Source organism: Dinoponera quadriceps, unplaced genomic scaffold (assembly GCF_001313825.1).
Source record: "Dinoponera quadriceps isolate SergipeBrazil2010 unplaced genomic scaffold, ASM131382v1 scaffold3773, whole genome shotgun sequence".
NCBI classification, from domain to species: domain Eukaryota; kingdom Metazoa; phylum Arthropoda; class Insecta; order Hymenoptera; family Formicidae; genus Dinoponera; species Dinoponera quadriceps.
The window spans coordinates 15,820-41,888 of record NW_014558172.1 but is presented as its reverse complement, the minus strand read 5'-3'; the positions used below and the strand labels follow the sequence as shown (position 1 = coordinate 41,888).

Sequence of the window (26,069 nt, the reverse complement as noted above, 5' to 3'; positions counted from 1 at the left end):
ATACATATTTCGCAAATAAATAAAAAAAAATATAAGCAGAGAAAAGCGACAAACTTACTGTCAGACTTATCTTCGCTGTCATTTCCATTGTCTTCCTCATCGTCCTCCTCGTCTTCCTCGCTATCCGACTCGATCGGTTCCCACCCTGGATGAGCCTCTAAAAACGCCGACAGTTGACTCATCAGCGGCGCCTCGTCGCCGGTTAACGTGCGACCAGTCGATGTTTCTATCACGCCAACGCGAGTGTCGTCGTTGGCCGCGCCATCTTCACCGGTCTCACCATCTTGCATTTTTTTCTTTTTCTATAGAATTGTAAAATTTAGTTAACATAGTTAACCCGTCATGAAACAATACGTGATTCTTAAAAACATATTGACATTACCTTCTTACGTTTTTGTTCTTCAGCTTGCTTCCTCTTCTGTTCCATTTTATGTTGCTTTACCATTTCCGTGAGGTTGCTAATATATTCATCGGTTTGAGACAACAAGAACGCCAAACGTTTGTCCTTCTTTTGATCGATCAATTTTCGGTATCCTTCCTCGTCTTCCGCCATTAGACGGCGCATACGCTCTTTCTCAATACGTTCCTGTTCTTTCTTTTGTTCTCGCTCGGCGTTTGCATGGTAGTTAAGCACCGCTTTATTAAGCCTGGCTAATTTTGCGACATTATTGCGGTGAAATTCTTTGAAGTCTTTTCCATGTTGCAGTACAGAAGTAAGGAATTCCTATATAAAAAAAAAAAAAAAGAAAAATGAAAATAATAATTATAATAATTGTACTTTCATACATACATTTTTAATAATATTATTAACGTAATACATAAAAAAAATTTGTAATATAAATATACAGAACAAATTTACTTGATGTTTCTGCCTCCGTTTACGTTCCGCCTCCAATTTCTGTTGCTTCTCCAATTTTTCGGTAGCTCTGGCTTCGCGCAATCCCTGCCGTTTCGTGCGTTTGTAAGCCTTCACATTCACCGCAGTCTCTAAAGTGGTGTCTTTTCGGGTACACGCTAAGATCTATCGAGAATGAAGAAATTTGAATTAAACGTAACAAGAAAGAATAAAGATTGAATAAAGTATAACACCGTAAAAGTTGTACAGAACGAGAACTTCGCACACACATACGAATAAAATAAATAAAACAAATAAAATGAATACCTCTGATCTCAATTGTCTCTGGAAGTTTAGCACTCGAAGCATGCGTAGTTCGATCTGAGCTTGTATACGCAGATCTTCCGGCATATTTGTCGGTAGATTACTGAGCTGTTCCATCCGAAGTGATATGCGAGATGCGACCCTGCGTGACGAGCAAGTCAAATCTTATTATTAAATTTTTTCATTGGTGCATAATATAGTTTGCATATCGTTTGGCAAATTCGTCTCTACCTGTTCTCTCGTTCCTGCAGTATCAACAGTGGATCTAATCCAGCTGGTTTCGCAACACTCGTAACTCTGTTGGTTTTAGTGCCGGGTTGCGGTTGCGGTTGCTGCTGTTGCGGCGTCTGGCAACCCGGCCTGGTTACATTTGCGGGCCCAATGACATTCGGGCCTGGAATCTGCGGTCCAGCTGGTGCAGCAGGGGCTTGAGACGGGTCTATAGGACGTTGAACTATCCCTGGGGGAGGTGGAGCTCCACCTGTTTAAATTTGTTTTATACATACAAGATGTCTCGAACTAATTTCGGTTCCCGTGGTGTGCAAGTAGAACGGGTGAAACTGAGCGGAAAACCTATACCATCTTGCAAATAACGTGCAAAATTTCGTAAAAATAGAGTAGAGTGACTTATATAAATCACTCTACTTTTGTATAAATACCACGATATATCACCTCAAACATTGCATGTACAGTTTACAAATGTTGGAAGTACATTCCGTCATGAGTGAGCATAATCCAAGTATTATGGAATTTTACAAGAATTGAAACTAATGCTACGAGTATTTCATGAATAATATATTCCAGAATAAGAAAGCATTTAATATATAACATTATGCAAAATATGCTAAGCATTATGTACAGTTACAACCAGCGAAACAAATTCACAAATGTGGTGAAAACGATTGAAAAAAACACAGAGTAGTAAATCATCCACAGTACTAATTTACATCGAAAACACTTTTGGAGACTCACCTTGTACAGCAAGAGCGAGATGTTGCGACAGTGGTTGATTTCTCGCCAATAATCTGTACGCCATTATTTGAACACTGCAAAAAGCACAAATTGAAAAAATATAGCGTACAACAAATTAACATATAAGCAAAATCGTAAAAAACATTCGCATACCGCAACTGCTGCAATTGCGGCGAGCTGAAGGTCTGTTTCTCGCCCATTCCGCTGCCTTGACGAGCTCTGAGAGCCAACAACTGCGAGTATCGTGGATCTTCCTGCAGGCCTTTCTCTTCCATCGAGTCGATCGCCTTTTGGAGGGCGTTCAAATTTTCCTGGCCCGGTCCCGGAGGTCCCGCAGGCCCGGTAGGACCGATTTGTCCACTCCCAGTCTGACTCATCTGATTCACCGGCGCGCCCGAGCCTATCGGCGCCGCACTGCCGGGAACCTGGCCCTGATTTTGAGCACCGGGGCCTATCTGAGTGGTCGGCGGCTGACCAGCCGGTCCGTTAGGACCCATTTGTCCGGTCACGTTTGCATGACCAATCTGGTTATTCGGCACGCACGGTCCCATCTGGTTGTTCGGTCCGGCAGGTCCGATTTGATTACTCGGCGTGTTCGGGCCCATCTGAGCACCTCCTTGCATCATCTGTCCTGGCCCGCCGGATGGAATCTGTCCTCCCGGTCCTATTTGACCGGCGGGACCACCGCCCGGTCCCATCTGTCCGCTTCCCGGTCCCATTTGTCCGCCAGGCCCGCTACCGCCGTGTCCTCCCATCTGCGCGCTGCCCGGCCCCATCTGTCCACCGGGCCCGCTGCCCGAATTTATCTGCGACCCGGGACCACTCCCCGATCCCATTTGACCACCAGTGCCACCACCCCCGGGGCCCGTCGAACTCATTTGCCCCCCGGGGCCACTACTCGAGGTCATTTGCCCACCGGGTCCACTAGCCGCGTTTACTCCGGTTGGCCCGTTAGGCCCACTTCCCGGACCCATTGTGCCGACGGGCCCACTACTCGTCGTCATCGGCACGTTAACTGGTCCACCCGGACCCATTTGGCCGAGACTGTTCGGCCCTAATTGTCCTACAGGCCCGCTTCCAGGTCCCATTTGGCCCGCTGGACCGGAAGGTCCCATCTGACTCCCCGGTGCGCCCGATCCCATTTGACTGCCCGCTCCTGCCGGGCCCATTTGGTTACTTGGTCCTCCGGGTCCCATTTGTCCTCCCGGTGCATTCATAGTCATTTGTCCGGGTGGACCGCCCATTCCCATCTGCGACGGCCCATTATGGCCCAATTGCCCGTTCGGGCCTATCTGCCCCGTCGGTCCGACTGGACCCATCGGCCCGCCTTGTCCTATTTGAGCTTGACCGCTCGATATCATCTGACTCGGACCACCGGGACCCATTTGATTCGGACCCCCTGGGCCTAAATTGTGTCCTGTGGGACCACCTGCTGGTATCTGACCGGGAGCATTGGGGCCCATGTGATTTCCCGGACCGCTTACGTTCATATGCGTGGAAACCGTCGGTCCGCTGGCATTCATGTGACTCGGGATGGGCGGGCCAGTGTTCATATGACCGCCTGGCCCGGAAGGTCCGCTGGTATTCATGTGACCCGGTCCGGGAGGGCCCGTTGCGTTCATATGCCCGGATCCAGGTGGCCCAGTGGCATTCATGTGCCCCGATCCCGGCGGTCCCGCGCCCATATGTCCCGGACCGGACGGCCCGCTGGCGGGTATGTGACCCGGTCCTTGCGGACCGCTTGCATTGATGTGACCCGGCGGACCGCTCATGTGTCCGGGACCTCCGGAGACCATTTGTGAGCTCTGGGGCCCTCCGGCGCCCATCTGGGGGCCTGTCACAGGTCCACCGCCCGGGCCCATTTGTCCAGCTTGGCCCATGTGAGACGTACCGGACGGCCCTCCTCCTTGCACCATGTGAGACGGGCCCATTTGTCCTCCAGGACCCATCTGCCCGCCGGGACCTAACTGCCCAGGCCCACCGAGACCCATTTGACCGGGCCCACCGGGACCCAACTGCCCAGGACCGCCGGGACCCATCTGTCCAGGCCCACCAGGACCTAGTTGCCCGCCGGGACCCATTTGACCAGGCCCGCCAGGACCTATCTGCACAGGCCCACCCGGACCCATCTGGCCAGGACCGCCGGAACCCATCTGTCCTGGCCCACTGGGGCCCATTTGTCCCGGCCCATTAGAACCCATCTGACTTGGGCCGGTTTGTATCATGTGGGATCCGCTCTGTGGTCCATTCGGTCCCATCTGACCCGACACCATAGATCCGCCAGGACCTTGCTGAGAAGCGGGTCCTTGCCCGACCGGGCCGCCAGGACCTTGATTCTACAGAAGAGAAAAAAAACTTGATACAAGTCGCGCAATATTTGAAGTAACAAGGTATCTTTAAAAGTTAAATATAAATTTTGATCGCACAACTTACAAATTTCTTAATATATTATATATATTAGAGTACCTCTAATCAGTGGCGACATACGAATGCCACTTTTGATTGATCCGCCATTTTTCATTAGCCGTTCCGGCTAGCTGCTCGAACTAGTGTTCGATTTTATTATTTTCCGAATTTGTATTTTTATTAGAAAAATGCTCAAATTAAAATAGGAAATATTAATATCGATTGAGAATACGTTGAATAATCAGAATTATAACATAATAATAAAGTATTAATACAGCTTCAGTCAGCTTACGGTACAGTTGACTGCGATATTACGGCTGCATTTTTTTTGGGCGGTCACGTATTGTTATTCTACTTTCGTTGTTCGTTACATGTCAATAGAAGATAGAACGAGCTGACAGCGTGTGAATGCCTAAAAAGGACACAGCCTGTATGATAGAGACCGCATATATTTCTTTATCTCTTGCGCAATTTCGATGAAAAATAGCGGGATCCGTCTTATATCGCCACTCTGATTAGAGGCACTCTAATATACATTACATGTATTTTTAATTGAATAATAACAAGGAAAAAAATCGAATGGAAAGATCGTTTTACTTATTATGTACTAACTACCAATTACATTTGTCTAGCCAATTTTTTTATAAATTTCAACTTATTGTGTTTTTTTGCAGGTTTTTTTCTGTGTAAGTTTCAACTTCTAGTGTGCGTTATGCAGGTTTGAATAATCAGCACAGTATTTGAAATTATTTGTATCAATAATACAAATAATTCCAAGCTTTGAATTAGCATTTTCGTGGTACGACAATAGTCGAAAACATACTTTCGACTAACAGTAGAAAGTGATGGCTAATTTTATCAACTGTATTCGCGCACTCACGCTATATCTAAGCTTGCGATCGAACGATGTCACGTTCTTGAAGCACGTTACCATCAGGTTCTTCCATAAGGAGAATGTAATCCAGATCGCCGATAGATGGCGATAAAAGCAACTAAAGTGATCTATATTGGTGAACTTTTGTTTGGTTTGAAGTTTGGTTCGTCCATCCTACATTCAAGCGGGACTTGATACATTATATGGTGCCTGTCACTTTGATTAAGAATTTAATATTCACTTTGATTAAAAATGTCATCAGAAAAGCAGCATATCTGATGCTACATTTTTTTTCTTTTTTAATTTGAAGAAAAATGCTGAAACAAAAAGATCGATCGAACGATATTTATGAGAGATGGTTCGGATGATTCGGAAGTTAGTGATTTCGAACTATAAGACGAATAACGCGCCGGGCAGCCACGTGAAACAGGAAAAGGAGGAGGAGTAGACGCGTCCTATTACGCATCTGATTTACCGTGCGACACGAAAAAAAAAAAAAAAGATTTATACACACTTTCTAAACACTTAGAAAAACCGGTTCAGAGAAGTTTCCGTCAAAAAGTCCCGCTGACGCAGATCTCTGACGTCCATGTGGTGTATTATTTCGATTGCATTGGTCACATCGACATAGACCGTTGTGAAACAAATAAATTAAAATCTTTCCGTTTTCCTCTCAAACTATTGTCATCATCCTTATGAATAAAACAAGATTACTTTAAAGCAGAGCCGGACAACGGATCCGATATAAAATACAACGACTAAATTTGCTATTTCTACAATTTCCGCTGGCACAAGGATAATTTCTCGTAGGTGTCGAAATTACAAAAAAAAACTTTTAGAATTTATAAATTTCTAAGTCAATAAATGTAATTTGCAACGTCATATATATTAGTTTACGTCGCAGAAATGCAATTAAAGCAATTTGTAGTTTGCATATTACGCAATAATATACAGCATAAAATGAATGATTGAATAAAACTCGGATGACCCCGACCTTGACGTATGTTGTGAAAGTCATAGCCTTAAGTAACCTTCAAGAAATGTCAACCGTCGCTCATTGTTTATTAAAGTTATTAACAAGAGAAATTTGAATCGTTCAAAACGTATCATTTACTAGAGGGAATGATCGATGAAGTGGTAAAAATTCAGACTCTCGATCTTTTTCATAAGAAATAGGACATTGATAAAAAAAAAAAAAAAAATCAGTGAAACAGTCAGAAATGATCGCTCGGTACTTTTAATATTAATATGAAGTTTTAGCGAAGATTGCTTCGATTTTTCGTCAATCAGATCTTATATTTAAGACCGTCTTCAAATTCATTCTCAGATGCTCGGTAACTAATGAAATAAGCCGCACGGCATCTAAAGATAAGTTTAAGACAGTCTTAAATATAAAATTTGACTATGAACACCGATTTAAGAGTACAGTTCGCGGAATGCTGCAATTCAAACTGCACGCTATGCGAGTCCACTTACTTATTAATAATAAAAAAAGTAACTCGTCATATATTTATATACGTACGAAATTTGTGGCAAACAGCAATTTAAATAATCACTATGCAAATATCTTAAATTTACATATTAAATTTTAATCTTTCTTCATTTAACAGCGTTCCTCACATGTACACGGCAGACACGGCAGACGATTGATAGAACAGTTATCAATCATAAATTTTAATTAATCGATTTATTCAAATTAATAAACTGTATAAGGCTGCATTAAAAATTATGGTGGCAATTAAGCAAGTTTCCATGCGCAATTTATCTTGTAAGATACCGGCAGGTTGATAAAAAGCAAGACAAGATAAAAGAGATTAATTATCGAGGTCTCGTAATGTAGATCTCGCATATGCTTTTATTTATTGCGTACGGTGGATATTTACGCCTATTTATTGCGCTGTTATAAATCAACATCTTCGCCGAAATCGTCGTCACATGATGCATTGATTATTACACATCATTCGTTAGATTGCATGAGTTAACAGGCGTTATTTGATTATCCGATCGTATATCATATTAAAGGTAAACAAGTCGCTATAAATGTTACATTGTGCATATCAGGAAAGGAGCAGGGAAATACGGATAACAGATGATATAACTACGAATTCTGCATTTAAATGCTCTCCAACGAGCATCTCGGGATAATCTATATGCATTCTACGATTAACAGAAGAATATCTCGATATTAAATAGAACGATATTATCTTTCGAGGAGCGAGATGTTTTTAGTGAAATACATAGAAAAATGTAGGCGTTAAAAAAAAAATAGAGATTCAGTCAACTATTAGAAAATATTAAATACTTATGCAACAAACATATACAGGGTGTTTCAAGCTAATTTTGATTCTCGTGGTGTGCAAGTAGAACGGGTGAAGCAGAAAAATCTACTAAGATTAGTTTGGGATACCCTGAATAAGCAAGACTACCATAATCTTCTTAGGAGATTTTTAGTCTTGATTTGATTGAATTTATATTGATGTATTATTTGAACTTAATTCAAGACTAAAAATCTCCTAAGATTATAATATTCTTGCTTATACATGAGAATATCTGTTCTTGATTTAAGACTACTTTTTTTCTGTGAAGATGCGCCGAGTGTGAGAAATAAATCAACGAGATAGCGTAGATTCGCCTCCGTCCTCTTTTTAAGACAATCGTATCGCGAAAACGCGTAATTATATCACGAGGTTGAGTAATTAACGAGCATCTCAGACCACACATAATTAAGATCCGTATTAATAGTCATTACTTGGAACTTGCTTTGAAACACTCAGATTTTAACTCCGAGTTAGACGTGTTTTTCAGCTAAATCACAATTGCAAGTGTAAAGTATTGCATATATATTTATATCATATACAGTGTATATACATATGATTTATATCATATACATGAATCACTTAACTTGAGAAGCCTGAATATATAAAAAATAAAGCAAAATAGAAAAAAAAAGAAATTCCGGACAAAAGTTATAGGATTCGGAGGCGAATATAAGTTAATGACCAACTTCGTTATATGGTCAATAATTCAAGATCATTACAAGGTCAACTTCATTTTTTTTTTTAATGAAATTGTATAGTTCTTTCTTTAATATAAATCGATTTCTCTGTTTATCCTGCATATAAATGTATTAGAACAAGATCATCGAAAAGCGATTATTTTCCGAGACATTTTATATCGAACAATATAACAATTATAGAAGCGAATAAGTGAACGTGAGCGAGCCAATCGAGAACGACCGATGAGAATAATATGCAGACGAATCGCTTTTACGACCTTCAATCGCGCTATCTTTATGATAAGCGACAGTCATCACGATGACGATCTTAAGATGATTTGTCATCTTGAAACGAAGTGTGAAATTCTCGAAGTTTTAAGATCGAGGTATATTTTGAAGAGCGAAGAGGCCTTCAGTCAGCGCGGAGAACGTGCTGCAAGATCGATTGATCATTGTCCTCGGATCCGTAAGCGATTACGAATGAAAAGCACGAGATACAATTGCAGGAGGCACAGTGCTCACTCGCTCCTTTTCCTGTCGAGGTCGTGAACGGCACGTATGTTTACCGGGGTATATAGAAATGGCGCGATACATCGAAGAAGTTTATTATGAAACTGCAATTAAATTGACACGCGAGGCCGCCCAGGTAAGCATACATTATCATTGTCATTATCATCAAGATCATCATTATCGTCATCGTTATGATCATTATTATTATCGTCATTGTAGTCGTCGTCATCATCGTCGTCATTGTTTGATCTCGCGTGTTTGTCTGCCTGTATGAAAGAATCGTCCTGTATCGTAAAATGTTAAGTAAAAATGTGTGACAAGACGTTAAGCCAGATTAGCTCGTCGACGAATGAAACGACTGGGAAAACACCGATATGTACAAGTATTTATTTGGGAATTATGTGAACAAGAGAGATGTCATACTGACATGACATCGCAGAACAAATAAACTTCTTGGATGTCAGGTTACAAAATACTTTACATATTTACGTAATCCTAAAATATTTATGGTTCTTCATAAATATGTCTGTTGCAGGCATTGTTTCCGTTTATATATTTTCCTCTTGTCGTCGTATTTTCCTGTTTCGTCCATCATCAATATTTCCCAAATTATATTCATTTATCTCATCACGCGGCCTGTACTTCTTGCAAAACTCGTTTGAATATGTTTTCTGCGACGTACTTCGGAATACAACTGACGTTCAATGGAAGAATAAGAAAATTATTTTTACAAAGTTTTTCCATTAGACGCTGGATACGTTTCGAAATATGTCGAAAGGTTTTCAAAGTTTACATTCTGCAAACAATTATACATATATACGGATAAATTTAATTTACCTCAAGACGAGCGTTTTAAGGCTCTATTCTGGATGCATAGAGAATATAAAATATCCTTTCAATTCCAAGTTTTGTTCTTATACGAGCGTTACTTATACAACCGTTGTTTCAGTTTAAGAATCAGAAAGACATATTTAGCACTTGATACACGTCCAGAGTAGAATAGCCTCTGATCATAAAAATGATTCGAGGAATGTTAGTGTGGATCCTTCGATGGTTGAAATGCTATAAACGAATGTCGTAGACAACGTCGTAGCGGCTTTCGCCGCTGAAGGAAACAGGAGAAGCAGAACTCGTCATAGAAGTTGAGAAATATCGTGAATCAGACGCAACTTGGCGAATAAATGCATTCAGCAATGATTAGCATATTTACCTCGATATCATAATTACTAGATTTATCCACAGTTATCGAGAAATATCATTCAGGTGTTTCCATTCTGCAATGGCACTCGCCCACGCGATACGTTCGATATATTTAAATGGTCTCGCATAAATCTTGGTCTACAGGTGCTTTAAGCTTCAAGCCTTAAGAAATTAACACGTTCACGACGGGGTGCATCACCGGTGGGTCACGCTCGACTGTCCCATCTGGCGGCGTGCATCACCGGTGGGTCACACGATACTGAGCCATCGGGCGGCGTGCATCACCGGTGGGTCACGCTTGAACATTCGTTTAGACATCGCTCACCATCAAAAATATAGTTCGTTTAGTAACTGGAAAAAATTGCCGTATAGTTGAAAATTTAAATAATTGAAATTTGAATGGCGCCGCCAGATGAAGCGCAGCATGAATTCGAGCGCCGCCTCACAGCGAAAAACATGAAAATCGACCCCGGCGTGAACGTGTTAAACAATCACAATCGAATGCGAAGAGAATAATTAACCGTGATTGGTCAATTTCTTACGGCTTAAGGCTAAAAATACCTATCGTAGACCGGGACTAAAGCGGGGTCCACAATGAGAATTTATGACGTAAGACTTAAGAAATTGACCAATCATAGTCGAATTATAGAAGAAAAATCAATTATGATTGGTCAATTTCTTAAATCTTACGCCTTAAATTCTCATTATAAACCACGTTTTAGATCTTAACTCTTGAGCGATGTTTCAGATTCTCCGGGATTCCATCGACGGTCTCAAGACCTTCGACGAGAAATTGGGTAACTGGGATCTCGTTACAGAGTACGACCGTAAGATAGAGAACGTTATTATCGGCAAACTGAAAAACGCATTCCCGAGTCACAAGTAAATATTTCTTTTTCTTCGAACACACATTATCCAAACAAGTATATATACAAGCAATGGAAGGATCAACGCATGGTGGTTTTTTCGCATTAGATTCATCGCCGAGGAATCGACCGGTGGGGAACTACCGGAATTGACCGACAATCCCACGTGGATCATCGATCCCATCGACGGCACCACGAACTTCATTCACGGATTCCCGCACACATGTGTGGTGGTCGGTTTAGCCATCAAGAAAGAAATGGTCCTTGGTATCGTGTACAATCCCATATTGGAGCAGCTGTTCACGGCTAGGAAAGGTCGAGGCGCGTTTCTGAATGGCAAGTCAATTCGAGTGTCCAAAATCGAAGGTAATGAATAATATTGTTCCGTTAAGACTGCTGTATCTTCACTTTGGCTTTCCTTGTTTAACGATGTTTAAAGCGAAATATTGTATGACAAAATATTTTTCCACACTTACGGGAGATAAATAGGAGAGAAAATATCGTCTCTTTTTCTCTCTCCCTCTCTTTCTGCATGTGTGTGTGTGTGTATGTGTGCGTGCTTGCGCGCCCGCGTGTGTGTGTGGCGATAGATATGGGATGTTCGTTTTTCTTATCTTCAAACAACAGAATGACACGTGTTAGTCATTTTCTCACAATTACCAGATATCGATGCATATCGAACTGACTGTGGACTTTACAGACTTGTCGAAAGCTTTGGTCTGCATGGAATGCGGCTTCATCAAGATAGACGATATGCGGGAAAAGATGGTGGAGAGAGTTCGAGCGATCGTTATGGCAGCTCAAGGGTGAGTTTTGGTATGTGGACGAAGTGCCCACCATCGCAAATCAGTTTGCCATTATCACACGTTCAATTCAATCAAATTCTTTTTTCTTTTCTTTTAAAGCATTCGCACTCTCGGTGTGGCGGCATTAACGCTGTGTTACGTCGCGCTCGGAATCGTGGAGGCTTACTACATCGAAGGCCCCGGCATTTCGACATGGGACATAGCCGCGGCGTCCTTGATTATCTCCGAAGCGGGAGGTGTAGTCGTCGATCGCGTAACAGGTCATCGTCTATGTTATGTGTATTTTTTTTTTTGTAGAAAAAAATTCGATTCCATATTGTCGTATTTTAAAGAGCCAAACTTTTTGGCTCTTTACAAAAAAAAATATCATATAGAGTCCTATTATTTCATTCATACGTCGCTTAATTTTGTACGTTGATCCTTCGGTAAAGAACGAGAAAGATCTCCATTGGATTGGGCGACAAAAGCGTAGCGTTTTTTAAAAATGCGTCGTTTTCGTTATGCTCGAGTGAAAAATCGCCGAAATGGTCTATTAAATATTTTTCCTATTAAATTTATATTGAATACCTAAATATCGTGGCGATTCTCGTATCCGTGTTTCAAAATATCTTGCATTATGAGATTTCATATAAGATTTGCGGAGTATTATTGAATTATTTTCAATTAGTGTAACGATTTGGTCATCGTCGACGAGCGCAGGTATGTCGGGACGTTCTCGGTCTTTCAGATCAAAATTGCCACTTCTGAACCAAGCGAACTATTTACGGACAATACACTCAGCTACCATTTCCGTAAACGGCAAGTATCTTCTTTGCTGTTCATACAGCGTTGTTTCCAAAAATAAAAGAACATCGAGTGACGAAAAGTGCACCTTATTTCCCTTCATGTTCACTTTTTAAAATTTAATTAAAAGGGCACCTTCTTTCCCTTCATGTTCACTTTTTTAACGTAAACACACAAATTAAAATTCCCACAATCCACACGCAAATCGCAAAGAAAGACGCGTTGAAATGTAATTTTCGAAAAAAAAATATATGTGTGTGTATGTGTGATGTTTCATTCGCGCGTGGAATGAATTCACGTGTTCAAACACAACCCATTGAAAAACGCTACGAACTTTTGTTTCAACCTGATATAATATTCAGCGTTACGCTACAAAGTAATAACATGCTCGAAAACTAACATATATTTTTAAATATATATTTATATATACTGATGTATATTTATCGATATATATTTATACATACTGATATATTTATATCTATACACGATATATTTATATCTATATCTATATATGTTTATATATACTGGTACATTTGATTTGTTGATTTTTATTCAGCCGACACTACCGCTTTCAACTGACTCAATCACCGTTCGCTTCGTTTTTCGTTACGCTCCATCGACCGTGACACATCTCTGTCTCACTTTTTTTCTGATTTCAGGCGAACCGATCGACATCATGAAGCCGCGAGCGGTGGCCGCGTGCAACGAGAAGATCGCTCGCGATGTCGTCAGGATTATTCGCGACGCTGATCTGCGGGTGAACACCAGAGCGAAGCAATAACGTTCGAACATTCAAATAAATACACACATTTAACTTCGAGGAGTTGCGTCGTCCACGATAGGCCGTCGGTAAACTTCAAGTCACTATGAATCAAGTGGAAGATTCAGAAAGATTCCTCTTCCTCTCAAGCAACATCGTCACTGTTCTACGGTTACACAATCTATCAGAGACACGTTTATGTTCATTCAATAATGGCTCGAAGTTGAGTTTAGTGTATTTTGTAAACCATTAAAAATAAATAAGTACCGTACAGGCTCGTATTTACTGAAAGAAAGATTTGGTAATGCATAACGAAATTTAATAACCGTTATTAAATAATTCGGTGAAGTATCATGGGTAAAACGTTCGGCAACAGCTGCGAAATAATTTGATTAGATGAAGTGAATATATAGTTTTAAGAATCAAGATTCAGTCACGTGAACTATATGTTTAGGTCGTTAAACTAAACTTTGGTAATTAATGCCAAATGTTGATAGTGGAAAATGAGATATATTTGGTAACTATTACTAAACATATAGTCCGTAGGGAAAATTATTTTGGGTAATTATCAACATTTTACTAAAAACATGGTATCGTTCAATGTAAATTATCTTAAGATAACTTGATATTCCTACTCCATTTTGACGTACTTTATTCACTTCATATATGAAGAAATCCTCCTGTAGTTTCAACCTCGTAGTGATCATCCACCCAACTACTGATCGCGATTCATGCACTTTTACTTTTAGTGATCAAACAAAAACCGACCAGTCCTACAAGTTCTCGTCATGTCTTTATATCTCGTATTTATAATGTGTCCTTGTATAAAGAAAGAGAGTAAAGAGTGAGTGAATGAAAAAAGGAAGGAGGTAAGGAAGAGGGGAGAGAGAGAGAGTTATAAATATTTACTAATAGTCACCGAATATTTCATAAAAATGGAAGCGAATGATTTTGTAATACTTACTAAATATCCAACAATAATTATCAAATATTTAATAACAGATGTTAAGTATTTGGTAACAATTAATATTTTATTAGTTGATTTCACTCTGAATAAAAATCGTTCGTATTGCAGGCCAATTAAATACTTGGTAATCAATATCAAATTTCACAACAGTTACCAAATATTCCATCGAAATCTCTAACTAAATGCATTTAGCAAGGATCACCAGTTTCATTTTTCAGCGAAGAGGAATATGTAAACACAATTTCGGAACGTCGAAAAATCCATTTCCGTTCTAAGTGAATTCGTACGCGACCGATACTATTTTTTTCCAATTACTTTTCTCTCACGTGGTGGTTCGCACGTTTATCATCGCACCTCCTATCTACCTAGAGTCGATGATTAATAAAAAAAAAAAATCACGTTAAATTACATAACGCTAACGCACGAGAACAAATGGAATATTTCACGATTGCACCGGCGATTAAAGACGCACGTGTTGTGAGAAGATTTCACGATCCGCTTGTTTTTCTTTTTCCCCGCCTAATGACCACCACACATCCTCCGGATGGGAATCTAATGCAATCCTTCTCGCAGGGGAATACCGCATCCAACGAAGCGTTCCCTAATTATAGAACGAGCGGCGAACGTGGGCGGGGAAAAACGGAGGGGATCAGCGTCATTCGCGAAATGTCTGCGCGCAAATGCGTGACGTCATAAGGACGCCAGGAGTTCGGACGCGGATAGTCCGCAACGCGATCGACCCCAATGGCGACGACGCACGTGTGCGTAATCGCGACAACGTATCGCTTCTACCTTCTTGACGTCACCGGCCGCCACGACTCGGATGTGTATAAAACTTCCCCGGTGTCGCCGTTTATCGGCCAGATAAGTTTTTGCCGCATGCTTGCCAGCGGCGTTCGTCGTCCCTATAAGACCGATCCACGTCGCCGGAAAGAATCGTATCGCTGTGTGTGTGTGTGTGTGTGTGAATCTCAGTTGGCGCTCTGGAAAAGAGCAAAACCGCGTCGACGAGAAGACGACGAATTCTTGCAAAATCGTTGTCGGGCATCGATACGACAAACCTGCGATCCGTAATTTCGCTCACCATAATAGCGCCCAGCGAGAGACACGATTGGGAAATGGCCGAGGCGAATGACTTAGATGAATGTTACAACACCGCCGAGGAATTTGTTCTGTACGCGGGAAAGGTAGGTATTGTTATTATTATTATTGTGAAAGGAACTATACGATAAGTAAATATTTATCGATGATGATGAATAAACCATAGCGACGAACGCCCGTGTATCGTGAAGAGAAGACGGAAGGGACGGTGGAGAAAGAGAAGAAAAAGAGGGGGGAGGGGGGAGAAGAAGAGAGAGAGAGAGAGACTTCAAAGATAGCTTTTATAATAGTCACGCGAGCGGGAGAAGCTAAAAATGACTCAATTTGATCTCGAAAGCGCTCGTCTAGTAGGAATGTCGAAAACGGGCTTTCAAGCAACTGCTTTTTTTCTCTTTTCCGCTGATAAATATCAGCACAAATGCAGTTGAAATTGTTCAAATATACCGTGTATATTTCTTTATGCATCAAGTCTTTCAACATGGTTGACTGCTACTTGGATTTCCGTCAATTATTTCCGTGTTCAATTCAAGTTGAATCACCAGATGAGTAAAGTATAATGTATGTATTCGTTGGCTCGTTCTACTGGGCTATATATTTGATGTGTTATGTAAAATTATGTTTTATATGTGCATCGTGGTGAAACAATATTATAAAACTTATTGTACTGAAATCGTTGAATTATATGTACATGTAAAAATATCTATAAACAAGTTATAAGAGAACTACTGAATTTACAAAATATACATTTCATTAATGTTGTATGTAAATATAATAAATTACGTACACACAATAATTTATAAATGCACAGCGATATTTCAGACAACATATTACACTACATTACACTACATATTAAACAAGTAAAATATATTATAGTTTCTGAATTATAGAAAATTAAGACTAAGTTTGCTAGTTCTGTTCATTTGGGAAATCGTCCTCACAGATCATCCTGTATCTTTTTATAATATACAAAAGAGATTTAATTTGTTTATGTATGAATATAAAACGATACATTATCGTTATCACATATAAGACATCCCGCTATAAGTGACCACTCCTTTTTATCTTCTAAGTTAAAAAAAGTAGACCGTAATAAATATCTATTAAATTAAATGGCTTTAAACAAATTCGATTGTGAGTATGGTAGTTGCTCGTAAAAATTATTTCAGTTAGAAAACAAAGAAGTACATATGATTTTTTTTACGGTGATACGAGTATTTCGATACAATGAAAGTTGTGGCGTTATTTATAATAAATACAACGATATGACGGAATAATTTCGAAGTTTAATTCTCAAACTTTGCGTGGGGACCTTTGCTAATTTTTTCAGGATCTGTTATTTTAGTATAAAATTATAAAGACTCAGTAATTTTATTTAGTAAGACGAAAGATTTAAGCGTCAATAACTAGAACTCAAACTTCTTTCATTTTAATAAACAACGAGCGGCGAATAGAACCTTCTGAAGGTTACCTTTCATTCAAGACGATCATCTCTATGATATACATTAAGGTCAAAGTCATAGGAGCTATGGGTCCCCTATCTTATCTTACCGATAAGTATACCGTGATATGATAATCATAATCGATCCTGAGATTGTCCTACCTAATTGTTTGGATTATTGTAAACTTTCCAATAATCGATCCTGTTCTTACAAAATGTATGATTTTTTCAAGAATATTAGCATCTCGACATTGTGACGGATTTAATAAGAAATTTTTTGTTGTTGCGTTCAAAATCACCACCAAAAAACCATGTCAATTACCTTCTATTGTACTTTCTTTCGCCAAACTTTATTATCATTGAAGTATTTTTTCCTGGCTAATAAATTATCATCTCTCTTATAAGATTTGACCAGTCAGTCCATCGCTTGTCGCTTACGTTGAATTCATTTTCCAAAGAAATTTCATGTGGTGCCGATAGCAATGAATATTGCACAATAAATTGGCAACATGTAGTTAGAGACAAATTTACATTACTGAACTATGATCCGCCACGATTGCCAAAAGTTACAACGAGAATAAATGTATTTTTTTCCATATTTTTCTCTTTATCGTATCTGACTTCATCGTCTCCATATTAAATTTTCACCCAATATTATACGTTCATTGCAAGTATTGCGCATAACTTCAGTAGGTATAGCACCGTAGCATTGTAAAAAAATCGATGGTTATTATATCACAGAAGAAAATATTTAATACCTGTCAAAGAATAACACGACAATTTGTACAGTTATTACTATATTAAAGTTGTAACTATCATAGAATTGACCTTTAAAATTTTTAATATATCCTAACGTTTTCGAATTTCTATAAAAAAAAAAACTCTTCCCTTCAAACGTACACCAATACCTTTTTATAACCTATTTTATTGATTACTACAATAATAAATAAGGCAATTTTCGGTGGAGAAGAACCTTCAAATATTTGCTAAAACAATTTAATTTAATATATATTTATTACGGGTTGTCTTTTTGAGTTCAGAAGATAAAAGAGGACAACCATTTATAGCAGGACATCCAATGTAAGACATCAGTCTCTCGTGATATTATCCATCATCGGTGCGTGTGACATTGGTAGCGAATCTATTGAAGGAAATAACCGAGTGCTTGTTTCTAAGCAAATATATTAAGCAAATAAAATAAATATTTTTAAATACCTTTTCCCCAGATCGATGAATAGAGCAAAGTAGAAACCATAGTACAACCACCGCCACCTCCCGAATTAAATACATTAAACTTTTATTGATGAGATTATTTNGATTTTTTAAATCTATTATATATATTATATATATATATATGTTGTGTGTGTGTGTGTGTGTGTGTGTGTGTGTGTGTTACACAAATTAATGTTTATAACTTGCAAAAAATATAAGAAATAGATGGATTCAAAACTTTTCGAACAACATCTGGTATTTATAGTGAGTGCAAATAAATGTTAAGGCATGCTATAGTATATCGAGGCACGAAATAAATATTTCGAGCATTTCCTTTAATCTCCTACAACTCGGAAATTACACACGACATATGTTAAAAAAATTTCATTTGTTTAATGCGTAGATTTGATGCATAGCATTTGTTTAGCGTGTAGATTCACGCATAGTTCAAAGAGTTATGTAGTATCTTAGGCTTGTATTAACAATCATAAAATTTGAAACTTGTCTTAAGTGAAATACTCGGATCTAAATTTAGAGTTAGATCTGAACATTTCAGGTGAATTCTATGACTATTAATACAAGCTTTGTCGTTTGCGTCACAAGTTCAATATGTTCGTGATACAATAAAATATTATGTGATATATAATTAAGCTGTATCGTGTGTTTTGTATTTGCATCACCGATAACTCTCATGGCACAACTGCAAAGTCAAATACTAATAGCACTCAATTAATATATTCAACTGATATGTTCAAATATTCAACTGATAATCAAATACAAATTTCGAGATTCAAGGAGAGAATAGAAGTTCTTCGAATAATTTTGCAACCTGACATTTTCTTTCACGAGAAGAAAGCAACGTAACGATAAATTTGTATCACAAACATCATTAATGAGACGACATTTTCTGCAGGTAATACAAGACAGCATTAATGTGAAAAAGAGCGTCAAGAGTAAGGGAATCGATTGGGATCTCGTCACGGAATACGACCGCCGAATAGAGGACAAATTGATCAAGCAGTTATCCGTAAAGTTTCCATCGCACAAGTGAGTTTATTATGACTAACACGGCTGATCAATAACGGGCTGTAACGGGATTTGATCTTGTAGATTTATCGGTGAAGAAACAGCGGCAAAAGAAGGCCGCCTGCCGCAACTAACCGATGACCCTACGTGGATAATTGATCCCATAGACGGCACCACCAACTTCGTGCATCGTTTCCCGCATACGTGCATCTCTCTGGCGCTAATGGTGAACAAGAAAGCGGAGATCGGTATAATTTATAATCCTCTCATGAGGCAATTTTTCTCCGCGAGGAGACACCGCGGCGCCTTTCTCAATGGGAAGCTCATAAAAACATCGGAAATAAGAGGTAATTTGCTGATATAATTTGAAATATTATCCATGTCGGGGATACGTATGTGCTTGTTTATCTAACAACATATTTGCCTAATAACTGATAACGCGGAAATATCTACGAACACCGCTCTCTCACATTACCGTGTACCGTGTCCTTGTTCGAAATATAAGAAATATGCTGTTTCACGGTCTAGTGGAAGGTTATTTTATATCGACAAAATTTTGCAGACTATATACAGGGTTGTCCACGTAAAGTGTAACAACCTCAAAAACTCTAGAAATATTTGTCTTAGCAAAAAGTTGTTCATGAGAAAGTTTCATGTATTCGGGAGCTCTTTCTAATTATGTAAACCAAAATTCTCTCCCGCTCCCTCTTGAAAGAGAGCGGAGGGTAACTTCGTAATTTAAAACGGAATCTCTTATAAAATGTCACATATTTGGATTCTACGAGAAAAAAACAAGTAAACTTTATTTGAAACGTTTCTTTGAATGCTTTTATCAAAAGTTACAAACATTCAAACTTTAAAGTGGAGTGCTTTAAAATTAATGACAAAACCATAAATTAAATAAAACATTTCATAATTTTTTTCTGTTTTGTTACTTTATTAAATGTTCAAACTGTTGACCATTCACATTTAAACATTTCTTCCTACAAAATTTTGTCTAATTCTAAACAATATTTCTGGGGTCACGTTCACCTGATCTAATCACTTTTGGACTATTTTTTATGGGAATGTATCAAAGAGAAAGTCATATTTCAACCATCTGCGATGAAAGAAGACTTAAAGGAAGAATATGTGAAGCTTGCGCTAGCGTGACCTCAGAAATATTGTTTAGAGTTAGACAAAATTTTATAGCAAGAATTGACCATTCACATTTAAACAATAAGTTTTTAAATGTGAATGGTCAACAGTGAACGGCTGAACATTTAATAAATGTGAACAAAACAAATTTGAAGTCTTTTATTTAATTTATGGTTTTATCATTAGCTTGAATGCGCTCTAAAGTTTGAATGTTTATAACTTTTGATAGAAGCATTTTTCGAAGTTTCCAGATAAAGTTCCAGATAAAGTTTACTTGTTTTTTCCCATAGAATCCAAATATTTACATATTTGGATTAAAGGTAACATTTTATAGAAAGTTCCGTTCCGAAGTTTATAAAGTTACCTCCCGTCCCGCTTCAAAAGGGAGCGGGAGAGAATTTTGGTTTACATAGTTAGAAAGACCCTGTCAAATACATGAAACTTTCTGATGAACAACTTTTTCATACGAGAAATATTTCTAGAGTTTTTAGGTTGTAACACTTTACGTGAGCCATCCTGTATATATAAAAGAATTGTGAGTATATCGCATTCATTATAAAATATCTGTCTATACAACCATAAACTGTAAAAGATAATTATTCCTTATTTCACACATATGTATTATTTCGGAGAGAAAGATATTTTATTCTAAAAAAGAAAAAAAAAAGCGTATCTAATTTATCCTCCAGATATATCTCAGTCATTGGTGGCTATGGAACCGTGGCTTGCGAAAGATCCTCAGCATCTAACTAGCGTGTACAGCAGAATGCACGCTTTGATACAAGGGACTCATGGGTAATGTATTTTAAATTATATTAACGAAAGACACATTCAACTTTTAACTCGACTAGCTTCGAAGAATATTAAGAATAACAATTATACAGCTGAAATAATAATCTTAAAGTTAAATATTCTTTTAGAATACGGTCATTAGGTACAGCAGCACTTACACTGTGCTATGTGGCAATGGGAGCTGTGGAAGCGTATCACATCGAAGGTATTGATGCTTGGGATGTCGCAGCCGGGAAATTGATAATAGAAGAAGCCGGTGGAATTGTAATAGACACTGCCGGTAGATATTGCCTTTATTTTTTCGTTCATTCGATCACTATATAAATTTATTAGATTTACTCCTCGATTTACTCCAGTTTTAAGAGTTACACTAAAACGTGGTCTACAATAGGCAGTACAAGCATGTTTGCAAGAAGTAAAAGTAAGAAATTAACCAATCATAGGCAATTATTCTCCTCACATTCGAACATGATTGATGAATCTCTTATTTTTACTTCTTATGAATATATTCCTACTACCTATTGTAGATTAAGCTTAAAAATTTCGCTTCATCCTATCAAAAATATGAGACCATTAAATGCAAGACTGAAATTTTTTACAGGATGCGAGCTCGACATAATGACGCCAAAAGTCATAGCGGCATGTAATCAAGAAGTCGCGCAGCAACTTGTAAATCTCTTTAAAAAGGCCGACTCCGAGATACTTAATAAAAATTTAAACTGAATATGTTCTGTCATATATGTATAACATGTACATATCTTTTAGGTAATATCATATATATAAGTATACATGTATACATTTGTATGCTGACTCTAAAATGCAGTATTATTAAATGTTACTACATTATATCATATTTGTAAGAAATTTGATTCCAGAGTACATAAAATGCCTTGCACTTTATATATATTTATACATATATACACATATGTAAACTAATTTTAATGATAGCTTATATTAATTATATATATATATATATATATAATTGTGTGTGTGCGTGTGTGTGTGTGTGTGTGTACACACATATAATTTTGATAGTAATATTAATGTTGATATATAATCATGAATGGTTAATAAATTATGCTTTTAATAATAATGTTTTATAAATCATAGAGAAGATGTTATAGCCTCCCATTTACATTTTGTATCCAATAACTTTTTTAATAATTAATATTTCAAATTGAAAACTTAACGATTACATTCGTTAGAGCGTTGTTCAATCGACTTTAAACTCAGAGTTATGAAATATTTATTATTCACGATATTATTTACAAAAATGTGGCGACGTAATGGGTTGAAGAGGAACAGAGATAGTATGTGGTCCCCCACAAAAATAGATTTAAAAAGTTGGTTTTGTTTGAAAAAAACATTATTGCAAATTTATATATTTATTTAAGATAAACTCTCTTAGAAGGAACAATAATGAATATAACTGTGGATTTTTAATGCAGATATTTAATTGTCAGAAAGTAAATAGGGGAGATCGGTTTAGTCGTCACACTTTTTATATATCGATTGAAAGAAAAAGTTATATGCAATATCTCACAATATCATAATGTAGCCATGTCTTTCATAGATAAAAGAAAAAAATATTAATCTTATATATATTTATGCACAAAGAAATTATTTAAATGTAAATAAGATCGCGCAAATGTGAGATCTCGTCTCATATTTTAAGTCAATTCTCACATGTCTTTTATATAAAGAAAACAAGACAAATAGTTTGTTTAAACGTGGTCATTTAATATTTCATTAAAACTAATGAGATACTACAATATACAAATCTGATTAAAAAAATTATATGTATTTATATATATTACACTAATAAAAAAACACAAATCATTTCTTTCATATAAAATTAAATGCGTTATTAAACTAACCGGATTTACTTTAACGACATTTGGCGATTATACATATGTATACTTTCACGCGCATGCGTGAGGAATGTCACAGTATGATAACCAGTCTTGTTTATACAGTCGGATTTAAGTCAAATCATTCCAAACGTTCATTTGCGATAAAAGAGATTATATTTATAAATAATATTGCAATAATGATTAATTAAATATTTAAAAAATTAACAAAAAAAATATATTTCTTAAAAATAAAAAGAAATTGGGAGTAAAAATATTTTGAAACCAACAGAACATTAACAATAAAAACAAGAAGAAATTAACTCGCATTCAATGTAAAAAAAAAATGTTTATAAATATGATATACGATGTTTTGGCTACAAGCTGTTTCGTAGACCCGACTAACATATTGAAAGCAAGCTGTACTATAGAAAAAAACATTTTCCTTTATTTTTACGTGAAATATAAGTTTTGCAATTTCCGATCCGTGTGACTTTCAGACAGGGTCTCCCCTACGGATAATTTCTACAAGACAGACTTTTAAACTTAACTTAAATTATTGATTTATAACTTCTTTGACATAAAAATTTCGAAAAAGAGGCCGCATTATAATTGATTTTAATAAAATTTTAATGAAAACGACTAAATTGTCATACTATTGTTTAACTTTGCGTAACTCGAAGTGTGTACAGCGAAATCAAACGTTAACCCTTAAATGCATGGATTTCTTTTTATTACTGAATTTTTTTTTTTTCAGGTTCATAGGTAGTCCCAGAAAATGAGAAAAATATTAAAGAAAATCTGAGGCATATATTGAATATTGCCTTTGTGCCTTTTGGATTGTATATTTCGTTCTAAGGAAGAATTTGGTCTTCCACGTTTGAGTATGCCTTTGATCTCGACAAAGAGGAAAAAGAAATATGTTGCAAATTTGCAACACTATGTATTTAAGGGTTAAATAACGACATATAAGGAGATAAAAGAAACATCCAAGAGAGAACATATGTTCGTACGATGAAACATCTAAGTTTAAGAAAAATAAGGAAGTACGTGTAATTAACTGTTAAAATATATTTTTAAAATGTTTCAAAATGCTCGAGAATAAAAATATATTACAACAAATATCAGTTATTGTGTGTTAACGTATTAGCACCGCTGCATAATGATGGAGTACTAAAAAAATGATTTCACAAGTAATCGCAAAATTCATTGCCTAATAACAGAGATACAACAGTAGAAAGGAGGGCCATAATACCTACAAGAACTATAATACTATTTTCTCCTCTATTGTAGCTCTAGAAATGTATAATACCTCCCAAATATGTTAAATTAATATTAGCATTAATGTGTGAGATTCTGTATTTCTCCGGATCCTTACTCTTCCATGTCATATGATATAAACATAATAATCAATGTAATCGATAAATCTTACCTGTGGACCCATGTTGGGAGGGATTTGCTGCGGATGAGGTGAGTAATTTTGTTGCTGAGGTGGCGGCTGCTGAGATGACTGTGACATAGGCGGTCCTCCTGACGATATGGATGGACCTCCTTGATAGCTCTGCGTCGGACTGTGGGGATGATGCTGCGGCGGTCCCATCGGACTACCTTGAGCGTTGGATGGAGATGGTGCTTGCTGGGGTGGACCCATCGGACTCGGAGCTTGCGGAGGCGGCATAGGCGAAGATTGCGGTGAAGGACTCGCCATATTATTACATTACAAAGGTTCTAATTCTTCATTCAAGATTTACCTGTAAAATTAAAAAAAAAATAGATAGAAATTAAATATCGGAACTTCACTTAACTTTCTCAGCTTCTCTCCACATAACCATGTATACAAAATACATAGATATAACTTTTTCTATTTATTTTCTATATCCTTGACAGAGATGGAGGAAATTTCAAAGTCATCTAATTTAGTTCAGATAGAGAATGTTTTATAGTGGCAATCTAAATTATCTCTTATCGAAAGCTATCAAGAGTATTCAATTATAATTCAATTATAATTAATTATAATTACGCCTGAAAGATTATTTCGTAGAATATTCGATCCCGAAAACATCGTAATTGCATTGAGCGTTGAAGTGTCGAAAAAAGCGCTGCTCGAGTACGTCACGATAAACGTACATAAAAGTATCGTATTAATTAGTTCTCAGCTTATCAACTTGACTCTCATAATCACCATTAGATAAATAATACGTTTTCTCGGAAATGTATATATGAGAGCTGCGAGAAAGGCAACAGCTAGTGAGCCATTGCAGCGTTTCCCGTTCGCTCGACACCGCCTCTGCTGCTGCAAATTTCACTACTTTGAAATTCACGTTTTCACGATAAACACTATATATGTTTTCACATATACACAATATATATTACACATGCACATTTCACAGAGTTGGAGAACTTAAAAATTGTACCGCGTCGACTAACGACAAGAGATACACACCATTGGCCATTTTCCTGCTCCCGTGAAGTTCGTTACCGCGTGGGAGAACATGGCGTCAGTCTGTTGTGCTAATCTCCGCGCTCGCCGCGCATGCGCGAGGAACTTTGCTCGCGTAATGGCTCTCGCAGAAACCAGTGCGATAAGCGATCATAAACTTTTGTGTACTATTGGATCGCTAATTCTTACGAAATACGTAAAATATGTTCTGAAAAATATACACAGAATCATTAATAAGTAGAATAACATTCACGTCCGATTGATCGTAGATATCGGCCATGTTACATTTATCTACCACCACTCCTTTTCTTTCCTGCTTAACAAATAGTAAGTTCTAGTCTACAATGCTTTTAAACTCTAAGCCTTAAGAAATTAGCCAATCAGTCAAATGTGAGGAAAATAATCGACTAAAACACCTATTGTAAACCGGAACTATGTCCTAAGATCTGTTCGTTTTCACTGCATCACTGAACTAGTGCAATAAGTTGAAGTGAGAAAACATATTGTCTCGTTTCAATTTATTGCACTAGTTCAGCGGTGCGGCGAAAACGAACAGACCTTTAGTCTACAATAAGTGCTTTAAATCCTAAAGTATTAGACTACGGATTGGAGATTGAGATTGGATTGAAATTTAACCAATCAGAACAAAGTCCACTAAACTCAACTTTAGTGAATTTTGCATTGATTGGCCAAATTCAATTCATTCACAATCCCTAAAGCCCGTATCAGACTACGGATTGGAAATTGAGTTTGAATTGAATGTAGCCAATCTGTA

At 37.6% G+C, this 26,069-nt stretch overlaps 3 protein-coding genes across 6 annotated transcripts in view; 2 read left to right on the top strand and 1 right to left on the bottom strand.

Moving 5' to 3' along the window:
- LOC106749656 (ATP-dependent helicase brm) overlaps positions 1–25,552 on the bottom strand; it is a 32,682-nt gene extending 7,130 nt beyond the window's left edge. For 2 of the 4 annotated variants that reach the window (XM_014629329.1, XM_014629333.1), the window contains exons 1-9: positions 25,037–25,552; positions 24,287–24,605; positions 2,285–4,467; positions 2,132–2,205; positions 1,391–1,640; positions 1,163–1,301; positions 860–1,021; positions 383–724; positions 59–302 (exon numbers count right to left, since the gene is read on the bottom strand). In XM_014629329.1, coding sequence (XP_014484815.1) covers positions 59–302; positions 383–724; positions 860–1,021; positions 1,163–1,301; positions 1,391–1,640; positions 2,132–2,205; positions 2,285–4,467; positions 24,287–24,562 — 3,670 coding nt within the window. In that variant the 5' untranslated portion in view covers positions 24,563–24,605; positions 25,037–25,552. Of the gene's footprint in view, positions 1–58; positions 303–382; positions 725–859; positions 1,022–1,162; positions 1,302–1,390; positions 1,641–2,131; positions 2,206–2,284; positions 4,468–24,286; positions 24,606–24,874; positions 25,014–25,036 lie in introns of those variants that run through there. The other 2 variants (XM_014629330.1, XM_014629331.1) reach the window with 2 other exon arrangements.
- On the top strand, positions 8,934–13,601 carry LOC106749658 (inositol monophosphatase 2-like). Its single transcript, XM_014629335.1, has 6 exons — positions 8,934–9,052; positions 10,865–10,998; positions 11,092–11,348; positions 11,683–11,788; positions 11,888–12,048; positions 13,231–13,601. The coding sequence occupies exons 1-6, from the start codon at positions 8,987–8,989 to the stop codon at positions 13,350–13,352; spliced, it is 846 nt and encodes a 281-aa protein (XP_014484821.1). The 5' UTR covers positions 8,934–8,986; the 3' UTR covers positions 13,353–13,601.
- On the top strand, positions 15,007–21,892 carry LOC106749657 (inositol monophosphatase 1-like). The gene is made up of 6 exons (XM_014629334.1): positions 15,007–15,485; positions 18,963–19,096; positions 19,160–19,422; positions 20,902–21,007; positions 21,133–21,284; positions 21,606–21,892. Exons 1-6 carry the CDS (start codon positions 15,417–15,419, stop codon positions 21,725–21,727), a joined length of 846 nt encoding a protein of 281 aa, XP_014484820.1. The 5' UTR covers positions 15,007–15,416; the 3' UTR covers positions 21,728–21,892.
- Positions 25,553–26,069: the final 517 nt, after the last annotated feature.

Excerpts from the sequence above, each read along its gene's own strand:
- LOC106749657 (XM_014629334.1), top strand. The coding sequence starts at position 15,417 with ATGGCCGAGGCGAATGACTTAGATGAATGTTACAACACCGCCGAGGAA. Across the intron at positions 19,423-20,901 it reads AAAAACATCGGAAATAAGAG|ATATATCTCAGTCATTGGTG; the intron begins GTAATTTGCTGA and ends TTTATCCTCCAG. Across the intron at positions 21,285-21,605 it reads AATTGTAATAGACACTGCCG|GATGCGAGCTCGACATAATG; the intron begins GTAGATATTGCC and ends AATTTTTTACAG.
- LOC106749658 (XM_014629335.1), top strand. The coding sequence starts at position 8,987 with ATGGCGCGATACATCGAAGAAGTTTATTATGAAACTGCAATTAAATTG. Across the intron at positions 11,349-11,682 it reads TCGAGTGTCCAAAATCGAAG|ACTTGTCGAAAGCTTTGGTC; the intron begins GTAATGAATAAT and ends TGGACTTTACAG. Across the intron at positions 12,049-13,230 it reads AGTCGTCGATCGCGTAACAG|GCGAACCGATCGACATCATG; the intron begins GTCATCGTCTAT and ends TTCTGATTTCAG.